Here is a 13,877-nt window from a genome sequence, read left to right on the forward strand (position 1 = left end):
CAGAAATTTATGCCGTAGTGTTTGTTCATTACTATCTAAGTTAAATAATAATTACAACGTGTCAAAGTTACGTGGTAACATGTTTTTAAATCCTTAATTATATACCTTTTTACAACAATTTCTCTCATGAATATTCAGAATATTGTCTAAACTATTATTGTGAACTTTAGAAACAATCATACTTGTATATAGTCGAAGAATTTTTACTTGAACGGGTTAGAAGGTAATCTAATAGGTCAAGTTGCTGTTTGGATATTGGCCAAGTGAGATATTTTAGTAATACATTCGGCCGCCATGCCAAACACAATCCGATGTCTGTGTGTGTTCGCTCTACTTATTTTGTCGATAGATTCTGAACCAATAAGGTACCTAACAATATATATTAGGATCAAAATGTAAATTTATAATATATAAAAAGTTCTGAAAAATCTATTGATTAGTTTTGGTAGTATGTAGTAGTAAACTATTTTCATACTGCGTGAAGATTCACTTATTATAGAACTTTAATGGTTGTTTTGATTTGATACAATCGGAATTATCTTCCTCGAATAGATTTCATGTTTTGCTTCAGATAGAGTATTGTTTAGATGTATCTTTTAAATTAAAATGCATTAAATTTACGTAACGCAGAATATTATGTTCTCCCACGGAACGGTCTGTATAAGACATAACTACAGTCAAGTACAATATAGAAAATGTCTCAACATTCAAGCAGGAAGACTATAAGACTTGTTCTAAACTGAATTAAATTAATATATATTTCTCACGTTTATTTACAAAATTCAAAAACCTTGTACTTCAAGTTTGTTTGTCAGTTAATAATTAAATTAAAATTAGGAACTACTATGTATGCGTGAAAAAAACAGTCCACTGCAGGGCAATTTAGTATAAAAACTCATTGAATGAACACAGTGACTTTTTCTGAGAAGTACTTTAAGTATTTTACCCAATTTATACATAGAATTACGATTAAATGCAAATAGATGCTGTAATTTCGCTACAAGAGTGGTACTACTTCTGCACACTACATGGTATATTAATTGATAATAGTCAAGTCAGATATTAAACTTCAGGATTGATTCTAAAAAAATACTTATATTATATAGTTTACTTTATTTGTGGAAATAATAAGTTTAGCATTTGAATTCCCGCTTGGATTTAAATTTGTTGGAAAAAATACTTCCATTTAGGACAGTGTGAATTTGTATGAGATTTAATAATCATACATTTTTAGGAAAGGAAAGAGACATCAGGTGGTGATAGTGGGGGCTGGAGTATCAGGGTTCACAGCAGCGGCCACCCTCCTGGAGCACAATGTCACTGACCTGGTCGTGCTGGAGGCTGCAGACAGGATTGGCGGCAGGATACATACCGTCGAATTCGGTATTAGTATTTAATATTATACACTCTAACAGATATAAAATAAAATAAAATGGTTTATTTCCCAAAGAAAATAGTACAATAAAACACTTACATACTATACTGTATAACTATACACGTTATTGCAACAAAACCTATGAACATACATACAATGTCTGAAACCATGTATCAGAGCGCAACAATAGGTACTTATACACAGTTATTTCTTACTAGCATATAGCAATTGTATTTTATTCCACTAAAAATTTGGAAAAAGAAGAGTTGATATAATTGGGAAGAGAGCTTACATGGCATGGGCCTAGGACCTGTGCTTGGGCTCTGGTCGTGAATATTGGAACTAAAAATTTATTAATAGAACAAACGTTTTTATAAAAAAAAAACTGTGGTTAAAAAAAAACAGTAGTTTTGTAACTTTTTATATTAAAGGGTTATAGAATTTATTTTTAATCCGACTGGATGGCAATGACAACGGCGACCACACAAGAATTGATGAGCCGCATTGATAATGATATGCAACCGAGTTATAAATCTAGTTTTTTCTGCACTGTCGTATCAAGTAATTAACTATGGTAATTATAGTGAAGGTCAGATCGAACAACAATAAAAGTGATGAAGTGTTAGAAGTTCAGTGATAAACAAGGGACAATAAGTCTATCTACTTCTTCGCCATCAAACGATAACACCCAATCCCTCACACGTTTTTTAAACCTGTTAAGATTAGTTAATTGAAACACAACGGCGAAGTTTTAACTGAAAAGGCACGTTGCGGTACAAAAAATGGGAAATATAATACGAATTTGTAATGCTGAATAATTTTTTATATAGAAACAGTAATACCGACTTGTTGCGAGTATCGTGAGTTATGAGTATGAGTTTTTAATGCAAAAAGAGTATGAAAATATATGAATATTTATTAGATTTTATTATTACGCACTTAAAATCACAAAAGTTAAAGTGGTAATCAGCTGTTATTATGTTGGTTCTGTATCCTATAATAACACTTGGTTATTATGGCTGGTTATTATGGAACTTTGTTGGTTTATATTCTCAGTAAAATAGTGGTAATGTGAAAGTTTAAATAGCACTTCTGTAGCACTGGTTTCGTGGAAATAACACTGTTCATAATATATTTACCACTTTCAGTTGAAAAAAGCCAAATAAAATTACAGACACACGTAGCACCATGAGCACGTATGAGAATGGCATATATGGAAGACAAGATTGTGGTATGTCGAGAACCGTACTGCTAAGTTGTACATTGTACACTGACAGGGCCCATTTTAATTTCATTATCATTTTAAAGTTTAATTTAACTATTTTCGATTTTATTGTGTAGCAAATATTTATAATTCCATAACATGTATATATACCGGTTTTTTATTTACAAAATTGTTTTCAGGCCAAATACATTATCAAACTGTTTGTTGGTAAATATTGTTAAGTACGAGTATTTTAAGTTCATGTCCTTTTAAACAGGTACTGTCTTGGAAGCAACTTCATTCACGCAAAATAACTGGATTATGTTCCAGAATAATTATAGAAAGTGATGAGTTACATTGTATTTTGTAAAAATCAGGCTAGGATTAATTAAAATATTTAAATACATTATATGAATTATTCAGATCACACGATTACTCCAAAGTTAAGCAATATGCTCTAACCTTGGTTAATTTAAATAAATTTATGATAGTAAATTTCATACTTTTTACTCGAGTCTTACATAAAATATCTTTCAGGTGGTGTTGTGATAGACAGAGGCGCGGAGTTCTGCCACGGCGAGGTTGACAATGTGGTCTATGATCTTGTCGGTCCTCACGACCTACTGACGTCGTACGATGCCTTGACAACACCAGAGCAATGCCTCATAATCAAACACAACCGGGCATGAATTTAACGCAACTGCACTCAGAGAATTGGGAGGTCTGGCCTTTCAAAATTCTGTATCAAAGCGATCGTTCTCACTTCAACGGCTCAGTAGCTGCTTACTTCTATCCCAGGTTGGTAATGCTCCTCTTAAAATTAAAATTCGTCACCTGAATTTTTGAATCGTCATTTTTGTGATCCATTCCATTCAAACAAAGTCCTAATACAACAAAACAGTGCTTTATATCCATCGAAAGTATGTTTAATATTTTTATTGCTCATTCCGATAATTACCATGAAGAAATTGATTCTATAAAACAGACAGATTTTTTTTTTCTTCTTCTTCATTTAAATACACTTTAACCATAGCAGTAACCATTCGGACCATTAACATGAGCAACTATCTGTTCCTTAGCACCTGATAAGTTGTAATCATTCGAAGAGTACTACATATCGTTTCCTTATTCCGCCTCGTACCTCTACGTCATTTTTCATTTAACGGATAAGTAGGGGAATTATATGGAACCCTACGATTAGAAAGCTTCTCACGGCAATTCTGATGGACCTTGTGATGCTTTGGGAACTCCCATTTCCACATTTAATCGTGGTTTGACACTCCAAGACGGATTTTGATATTACCTAGAATATGAATGTCACCCTGACCATTACAATGAAACTTGGTATGTTCTCCCTTTGAGCCGGTTCAATACCTATATCTCCCCGGCTCATGTGTGTTTTATATAGTGTATGTGTGTGTGTGGTTTATTGGCTGCAGAGCCCACTGACCTTTTGAAGGCGTTTAGCCTTTCCGGTAGAGTGGTAGAGACTCCGAGCCGTGGTGTACAAGTTAGGAGTAGCTCCAGTTTAATATATTTTGTTTATTTAAGTGTTTGTTAGTTTTGCTGAGCTATACTCCTTCTGACATGTGCGGCTAAGTTTACGGCCCCTCACTGATGAGGTCCAGGAGATGAGTTGATTTTTCTGCTGTCATCTCTCCATCATGCGTGGTCGCAGAGAACCTTCGCTTTTGCGCTCTGCAGAAGGACGGCCACCATGATGGACATTGCTACTAGTCAACATCTGTGATACCCTGCTCATATTCTTTATTTATTTGTTATTGTTATTGTTTGCCATTTATATAGTTTATATTTTGGTTATTTAATTTTAAGTTAGTTTTAGATATTATTTAGTTACTTCTTGGATTTCATTAGGAGCCCGCCCTTAGCCGAAGGATACCGGGTGGAATTGGCATTTCTTGTTTCAAATTATGGCGTTTCTAATTTTTGTATGCAGGTGCACCTGATAAGGATTGTTTGAGGTATATACTACTGCAGGCACTTTTATTTATTTTTTTTTTTTTATTTATAGTATCTTATACTTATATATTTATATTGACTAGATAGGCCTATGTTGTGTCTTAGTAAATGAACCTGAGTATGCTGACCACGGTATTCTTTTTTTTTACCTAGTTTAGTTTTGATCCGGCATCCCGTTCGCCACCATGGGCGCGCGCTTCCCTGATGGTTTGCTGTGGGTGTGCGAGCGGCGATGTACGGTTTCAATGGTAGCAGAGCGTGGTTAGCTGCTCTCTCAGCTGTCTCTCAGTTCTGGTTTTGTTTGTTGGTGTAGGTTAGTGTTAGGTAGGGGGAGGTTAGAGTACACAATTTTATTTCATTAGGAGCTCGCCCTAGCACAGGATACCGGGTGGAATTGGGTTTTAGTGTCTTGCTTCCTGCAGACTTACCCTTTGCAGGGAGCAAGGGACTCTAAATTGCTTAACCGCTAAATTTATCTAACTGTATTCTACTTCTCCCCTATCAATGTGTTGTTTTGTTATATTTTATTGCTTCTGTGTTTGTAGGTTTGTAGTTAGTGTATATTTGCAGGGTATCCTTCTATTAGGTAGCAGGTATTAAGTTCTTCACTTGGACCTCGTCAATGTAAGCCTTTTGTGAGTTGAGTCCACTTAGGTTACTAAGTAATTGTTGCGTACGCTTTGTTGTTTATTGTTGTATTTATTTGTCTTAATTGTTTTTGGTATGGCGTTTTTCCCTGGTGCCTGAACATCTACGCAAGCCCGAGTTGGTTTTTGAGGTCCTGGCGAGAGGACAGAAGCCCGAGGGAGATGTGAGGGCATTAAGGGCTCAATTACGGGCTTGTATAGCGTTGGACCGCAGCTGGAATGCAGAGTTCCAAATTAACACAGAATTTGAGTTTTGTAAAAACCCGAATGGAGGAATTAGAAGACGATATTATATTAATTTTGAGTCACTTCCCATGTCCGGGTCAGCAAAGGCTAGATTGGCATCTCAGCTTTTACATTGGCGTGACAGAATAGTTTTACTTATGTCAGCTCCTAGTTTAGACTCTGATATTAAAAGTTGGGCTTTTTCGGCCAGTAACAAATTAAAACAAGCCTTAGATGGTTTGAGTGAGGTGCGCTCGGTGAAAGAGAAGGGGGTACTATTTACCGCTGTCACTCCAACGGAGGTTCCCACTACCATTACTTTTGCTAACCATCCTCCGGCTCTTTCTTTCGAGCCTCCCAGAGTTACTATGTCTCCGATGGGTAGTGGCCCTCCTGAAGCGGCTGGTGAGGCATCATCTATAGTTGTGCCTTCCTTTTCTAGCTTTGGCAAACTGCCCCATCCTTTGGGGAGTGTTTTACAACACTTCCCCAGAGTTGATGGGCTTGACACTAATTTACTTATCCATTTCCTTCTGGAAGTTTTTTAAGCTAAGAGAATTTCCTGGTATGACAGATGCCATGCTTATGCAGATTTTAGCGCAGTTTTCCTTAAGGGCCGCGCTTTTTGATCGCCTTCTAGACTGCCTTAAGAGAGGTGCCACCTTTGACCAGTTTCACGCCGAGATCTTGGAGTTCTTTGTACCTGCTCGGGTTAGGGAGCGCTTGCGGGTGGAAACGCGTTTATTCGTCCTCAGGCACCAGACGAGACGTTGAGCCATTTTGTCGGGGAGATACGGGATGTAGCCCGGGTGTTGCGCTTGAGCTTGAGCGAAACGGAGTTGGTGAGCCTTATTTTGGAGGGGCATTAACCTGAAGAACGCTCCCGTTTGATTTTTTTGTAGCCGTCCCGCATCTTTTGCGGATTTGGACCGCCTCTCCATCATCCTCTAGAGGGGTTCAGGATGCGGATGATCAAAGGGAGGCCATGTCGAGGCATCTTCCTCACTTTGCCTCCGGGGCCGGTCCATGCTCCGGTGCAGTCTGAGCCAGCAGCTGCTCCTTCCCGTAGGCAGCCTCCTACCTGTTTATGGCTGCAAGCAAGTGGGACATATTAGACCGTTTTGTCCACTTAATAAAAAATAACTAGTAAGCTTGCGGACGAGTAAGCCCGACTCGTGCCGTAAAGGTAATTTTGAGGGCAAATATGTACCTAATTTTTGATGGTAAAAGGGTAGCTGGTTTAATGCAGAACAGAAAGAAAACAGAAAAAAATAGACTTGGGGACAGTTATCATCGTTGGCCGAGAGGGGAGGTTGCTGCTCTGGCTGCGCAGGGAGTAAGGGCTGCCCCGCTCAACCTGCCCACAACTGGATGTACTTGTGGGGAATGTGGTGCAGAAAGGCCCTGGTTGATTCTGGGTCAGCACGCAGCCCTGATTTCTTTGTCGTTTTTTTGAAGATCTAAAATCCTCTGGGCTAATACGGCAGGTTGAGCCTAGTTCACTTATCTGCTGGACTGCTTCACGCACACCTTTACCTATTATCTGTAGTGCCCAGATTCACATCAAAATTAAATTATTTCTCTTGGGATTGGAGCTTTTTGGTGGCTAAGGACCTGACTTTTTCCTTTCATCTTGGGAGCAGATTTTATCGGAAAAACTGGCATGATTTTGGATTTGGCCTCCAGTCATGTTTTCTTTGCTTTCGCCAGGCGGGTGCTCGTTCCCTTTTCAGATGTCGAGTCTCGTGGGACTGCTGCCTTAGAGATGGAAGATAAGAGCTTGACTCCTCCTGACCAACTAGGACATCTTACGCCGAAAGAGGCTGAGGACATAAGGCAGATTTGTTTCCAGTTTTCCTGAAGTCCTAACTGACAAACTGGGCACGACCAATCTCTTGGAATACGAGATTCGTCTTACAGACACCCGTCCTGTACGTTCCCATCCATATAAGCTTGCTCCGCCCAAGATTGAAATTCTGAGAAATATGATTGATGATTTACTTAAGAGTGGGGTAATCGAGCCGTCTTGCTCAAATTTTTCCAGTCCAGCGTTTCTAGTGCCGAAACCTAATGGGAAGTCCAGATTGGTCCTGGATTATCGAAAGCTCAATGCTCAGATAGAAATTGACTCCGTGCCTCTCCCCGATTTGCATTCTGCTTTCGACTGGTTTGGTAAGGCCAAGTATTTCTCCATTTTTGATCTTAATCAGGCATATCATCAGATTCCTCTAAAACACGAGTCTCGACCTCTCACTGCCTTTTGTGTGCCTTGGAATTTGTACCAGTTCACCCGAGTGCCAATGGGCTTGGCTGTGGGGGCCCAGACACTCACCAGACTCCTGGATTCTATCTTTCATGATGTCAAATTTAAGTTCGTGTTCAACTATCTGGATGACCTGCTTGTGTACAGTGAGAGTTATGAGGAGCACTTGACTCATCTAGAGGAAGTTCTAACTAGGCTGCGAGAGTCTGGCCTTACCGTCAATTCTGAAAAGGTGAGTTTTGCCTCAGCCTGAAATATCGTTTCTGGGTCATCTTGTCTCTTCTCGAGGTGTTTTGTATTGATCCCAGAGAGAAACCCCAGGCAATCAGGGAGTTTCCTCCTCCTAAGGATGCCAAGGGGATTGCCCGTTTTGTAGGAATGATAAATTTTTATCGTCGTTTCATCCCCAATGTTGCTGAAGTGGCGGCCCCTCTGAACTCTCTTAGGAAAAAGGGTTGCCAAGTTTGAGTGGGGTGAAGCGCAACAGACTGCTTTTGAGCAGCTGAAAGAGGCAGTGATGCAGCCTCCAGTCTTGGCTATGCCTGATTTCAGTCGTAAGTTCGTTCTTGCAAACTGATGCTTCCTCCTTAGCCGTTGCTGCTGTTTTATCGCAAGAAGTAGATGGTATTCCGGCAGCCCATAGCTTATGCTTCACGCAAGTTAACCCCTTGTGAGAAGAAGAGTTGTTCTGTTTATGAGCTGGAATGTTTGGCTGTCGTGTTTGGAATTAATAAGTTTCAGGCGTTACCTAGAACATAAAGAATTTTTGTTGGAAACCGACAACCAGGCACTTTCTTGGCTCCTTGCCCACCCCCGTCAGCTCGGGAAGATTCGTCGCTGGGTAGTCCAAATTTCTGCCCTTAAGTTCACAGTGCAGCACGAGCGAGGCACCCAAAATATCATAGCGGACACTCTGTCACGCATGTATCACTTACCCAACGACCACCAGAATTTATCAGAGCCGCCATGTTGTGGCGGTGCTCCTAGACTTTCCTCTGGCATTTTCGGACATTGTTCCACACCAACTTAAGGATCCCGAGCTGACTGCTATCATCAATGAGCTTAAAAACGGAGGTGCCCACCCTCCTTATTTTCTGTACCGAGGTGCTCTATGCTGCCGTGACAAGCAGCGGAGAAAACCTAAGTTAGTGCTGCCAAGCTTTCTTGTACCGATGGTCTTTCAGTATTTTCATTCTTCTCCTGTGGGCGGACATCTAGGAATTCATAAGACCATCGCGAAGATTAGGGATCAGTTCATCTGGAAAGGTATGGACCGGGATATTGCAGCTCGAGTACGTTCTTGTGAACTGTGCTCGCTGAGCAAACCCGCTCAAAATACCAAGTTGGGTCTTTTGTCATCTGAGGTGGCGGAAAAACCTTTGGAGAAGGTTTTCATTGACTATGTTGCGCCTCTCCCCCCAATGGTTGAAGAATTATAAACCGGAAAACCCTGAAGGTCAGCAGAAGGGAAAACCAAGAAAATCCAGTTGGAGGCAAGAAATCCCTCCAAGAGTAGCGTGGGTACAAAGAAGAAAACAGGAACCTTGATCAGGAAAGAAAGGAGCAGAAGGTGAATCAGGCCTCTGGACCTAAAACCCTCCCGCACAGACTAAAGAGAAATCACGGATGACTCCGGCAAGGCTTCAGATGGGATATGTGCGTCCCTTCCTGAAAATCTTCTCGGACTGAGGATCTCCCAGTCGGGCAGTCACCGGAGTCAGAAACTTCAAGATGCGGTGGGGACCAGTCCACCTGTAGCAAAGTTTAGCAGCTCTTTTATCCACAGCCGAACTGACTGGGTGAGCCTTGCAGTAAAACTAGATCCCCCACCTGGAAGGGATTGGCAATACCACCTCGGTTGTACTTCCTCCTTACTAACTCCCTAGCCCGAATGAGATTCCGCCTGGCTGCCTCCCAAAGTGGCTTTCACATCGGGTGAGTACCAGGAGGTGGCAGAAGATCGCTAATTTTCCAAAGGTTCGCCAAAGGGTTGTTTGGCGGAAAGCCAAATAATAACTCGAAAGGTACTGCCTTGTGACTTTCATGCTGGGCCATATTAAAGGCAAATTGGATCCAAGGAAGTTGTTGATCCCAGGTGGTTTGATTTTCCCGCATGAAAGGCAAATGAGAGCAGATCGAAGATTGCGATTAAACCGTTCGGCGTGAGAAGGCTGAGGATAGAAAGGGGAAGTAGTCACATGGCGGATTCCGTGCCCAAAGCACATTCTTTTAAAGATATTGGAGACAAACTGTGAACCATTATCGGAGATCATTTTGAAGAAATTAACAGAGGGGAGTTCCTCCTTTTGGGGGGGGAGTCTGAGCCGGTTCAATACCTATATCTCCCCGGCTCATGTGTGTTTTATATAGTGTATGTGTGTGTGGTTTATTGGCTGCAGAGCCCACTGACCTTTTGAAGGCGTTTAGCCTTTCCGGTAGAGTTGGTAGAGACTCCGAGCCGTGGTGTACAAGATTAGGAGTTAGCTCCAGTTTAATATATTTTTGTTTATTTAAGTGTTTGTTAGTTTTGCTGAGCTATACTCCTTCTGACATGTGCGGCTAAGTTTACGGCCCCTCACTGATGAGGTCCAGGAGATGAGTTGATTTTCTGCTGTCATCTCTCCATCATGCGTGGTCGCAGAGAACCTTCGCTTTTGCGCTCTGCTGAAGGACGGCCACCATGATGGACATTGCTACTAGTCAACATCTGTGATACCCTGCTCATATTCTTTATTTATTTGTTATTGTTAATTGTTGCCATTTATATAGTTTTATATTTTGTTATTTAATTTTAAGTTAGTTTTTAGATATTATTTAGTTATTTCTTGGATTTCATTAGGAGCCCGCCCTTAGCCGAAGGATACCGGGTGGAATTGGCATTTTCTTGTTTCAAATTATGGCGTTTCTAATTTTTGTATGCAGGTGCACCCTGATAAGGATTGTTTGAGGAATATACTACTGCAGGCACTTTTATTTTTATTTTTTTTTTTTTATTTATAGTATCTATACTTATATATTTATATTGACTAGATAGGCCTATGTTGTGTCTTAGTAAATGAACCTGAGTATGCTGACCACGGTATTCTTTTTTTTTACCTAGTTTAGTTTTGATCCGGCATCCCGTTCGCCACCATGGGCGCGCGCTTTCCCTGATGGTTTTGCTGTGGGTGTGCGAGCGGCGATGTACGGTTTCACCTTACATCTATAATGTAAGGTGTAGGCATTGGAAGAAAACTATATCTCAGCATCTTTTTTCGTCTCGTTTCTCCCTTTTCATTCTCAAAGCACCTTGAGGAGCGTTCGTATGGAATCCTGATATACACTAGGAAAACATTCCCACAATAACTTAGAGGTAACTTATTGTAATTTGGAGCATATTTAGTATTTAATGTTAATATATAGCTATAAAGTATTTTTAAATATATTAAATATCTTGTTCATTGTTCTTTCTAGACTAGATCAGTTATTTGAAGAACGGAACGTAGACTCTTACACGAGGGAAGCTCTTCGTTACCTAACACCTTTATGGGAGGGGGCAGCATCCGGCACTGAGGACCTCTCCGTTTCGGGAGCTTGGGGACAGTCCAACTACTGGGAATGTGAGGGGGACTACACTCTGAAATGGAAAAAAATGGCACTCGAGGATATAAAACTATCTTCGACTTTTTATCTGTAAGTTTATAGCAAAATATTATTGATTTATATCGCTTTTAGCAATAAACACTTACACATTCAGATGATGACCACAAAATAACCAAAATTTTTAAAACCAATTCTCACTTTATAATTTTGGGTAAATCCGCTTTAACTTCATTATATTCTATAAAAAACTTATATGGTATAGGTTTTCTGTTTGCCTTATTAAATTACACCCTAAACTTTATGTTACCCGTTACAAGATACCAGTAGATTGCCTGATAAATGTACCTGGTGTTTTAAAAACTTCGGAGCACTAAAATTCCGGTTTTTCAAATTGCTAAAAGCCCCAAGAGTATACACTTCAACAATTTAGGAACAAAAAAAAATATATAATAGGTCTAGAATTATGTAAGATTCACGCAATCGGAATCAATCACTTAAAGCTGCTCGACTCTGGGAGCTTTCAGGTTCTGAGAGCTCCTATTGTCTTGGAAGTCCTCTAAGAGCTCCCAGCGTTTGGAAATTTCCTGAATTTGGAATATACGAACTTTTGAAGTCCTTAGCATATTCAAACCTATAATAGTGTCCAGTCGCTACGAGCTCTCACCATTTATCGATCCCGAACTCTTGGAACTTTCGGTCTTTCGACTAGCTGACTTCGAAAAAAAAGTCAGCTTCTGGAAGATTTGAGACTTTATAAACTACGAGAGATTTTTTTTCGAACTCTGGCAGTTCCAAACCTTTAGAAGACCTGGGCCATTATTAGTTTCCTACTAAACCACTAATCTTTTAAACTGTAGAAGTTCTCAGACTTTATGCCTATGGGAAACCTCTGACATCCAGAAGCACCTTTCAACTAAACATTGCAGCTCCTCTTAACCGGAGAACGGAGTCTCCAAACGATTTCAGGATTCATGAGAGTTTTGGCCTGTAACAACGTCTAGTATGAATATCCGCTTTACTTTTAGTTTCTCCCAGCCATTGGGATTTCCAGGGTTTTCGAAGTTGTTGACGTATCGTTGTACAACGGCATTATTAGAATCGGCAAAAATGTTTGCAGACACTCGTATGCAAAATTTTCCGTGCTCATTATACTTTTTGATTGTGTTTTGAAGATCTGGTTTTGTTTAAGTGCTCCACCCCCATGGCTCCATATTAGTTACTCTTGGTTCAAGTCTTTTCTATAAAGGAGCAAAACTCATCATTCAAGTTGTACAACTGTATTCAAACTGTATAAATATATGCATATGTTTTATAGTTTAAGCAAAACGCCGAGTATTAGGCGAATATCTAAGCTTTGTAACTATATAATTTCCAGAAAAAAATCCCAAACCCTTCTGAGGAGTTGCCAGTGGTGAACAAGACAGTTCTCGGCAAGCAAGTTACACGGATAGAGCGCAAAGCGGGAGAAGTAGAGGTGACGTGTGCAGATGGCAGCACCTACCTTGCTGATCACGTGATCGTTACTGTCTCTCTAGGTGTACTCAAGAAAACATGCAGCAGACATGTTCCATCCTGCTCTGCCAGAAGACAAAGTCTGCAGCTATCGAGGTGAGTATATTTAGTAATATCAAGAATTTTTCGGAAGAAAGCGTTATAAACAGTTCAACAATGGGAATATTAAACATCACATTATACTTCAAATTGAATTGAAGATAAGATCAAAAAATATAGGACATACATTAAATGTATAACGGATTTGGATTAGTTTTTAAATGTGTATAATTACTTTTGGGTATGTTTGTTTACATCAAGTATGATTACAAGCGTTTTTATAACTCGATTAGTTTTAAAACTAATAAAACCCCTTTTGTTGTCAAAGAATGGAATTGCTAAAATATAGTGCACTGAGTATCCAAGTCAATTCTGTGAATGCATGTTTGTTTGTACTTACTCTTTTCCTGTATGTTGTGTTTTAGGCGAAAGACAGTACTAACATAGTTGTAATAAGCCGGCTTATTATTGCAACTATAAATATTTTTTAAATATTATTTCTTCTGATGACTGTATCACTGGCATGGGTGCTAGCAGGATGTATTAAGCACCTCAGTTGAAGTTAAATTACTAATTATTAACAGCTACCAGAAAATGTATAACCTATAGATGAGATAAGCTGAAGAAGGAGCACATAAACCTAGGTTTATTGAAGTAGATAGACGAATGTTTCCTTAGATTAAAAATCAACCCTTAGTAAAGAAATTATTCGAGGTCAAAACGGGTAGGTACCGATAGTATTATGAAAATATTTTTATTGGATTGTAATTTTTTCCGGCCTTGATACATTTGAATCCGACCGTGGGGACCGCTAAATAATGAATATGTTACCGAGAGACGACTAGTTAAAGAGATGAGTTTAAAGAGATGTCGTCAATTTAAAGGCATATGGTTATCCGACGCTGTTTTTTATATTTATTTATGTGTCTTTAAATTAAAAACTTAACCGATAAAAATTATTATTTTTATATATTTGTGCGTACACTGTACGAATTGGCTCTAAACTCATGGACAGTTTATGATACTTGGCACACAAATTTCAATATTTAT

General features: G+C 39.6%; 2 protein-coding genes across 2 annotated transcripts; both read left to right on the forward strand.

The window, feature by feature from the left end:
* The first annotated feature begins 294 nt into the window (after positions 1-294).
* Positions 295-3,268, forward strand: LOC124374961 (polyamine oxidase 1-like). Its single transcript, XM_046833097.1, has 3 exons — positions 295-365; positions 1,235-1,383; positions 3,117-3,268. Exons 1-3 carry the CDS (start codon positions 295-297, stop codon positions 3,266-3,268), a joined length of 372 nt encoding a protein of 123 aa, XP_046689053.1.
* LOC124374962 lies at positions 3,265-12,819 on the forward strand. The gene is made up of 3 exons (XM_046833098.1): positions 3,265-3,377; positions 11,148-11,366; positions 12,652-12,819. The coding sequence occupies exons 1-3, from the start codon at positions 3,265-3,267 to the stop codon at positions 12,689-12,691; spliced, it is 372 nt and encodes a 123-aa protein (XP_046689054.1). The 3' UTR covers positions 12,692-12,819.
* Positions 12,820-13,877: the final 1,058 nt, after the last annotated feature.

Source organism: Homalodisca vitripennis, unplaced genomic scaffold (genome assembly GCF_021130785.1).
Source record: "Homalodisca vitripennis isolate AUS2020 unplaced genomic scaffold, UT_GWSS_2.1 ScUCBcl_11741;HRSCAF=21122, whole genome shotgun sequence".
NCBI lineage: Eukaryota > Metazoa > Arthropoda > Insecta > Hemiptera > Cicadellidae > Homalodisca > Homalodisca vitripennis.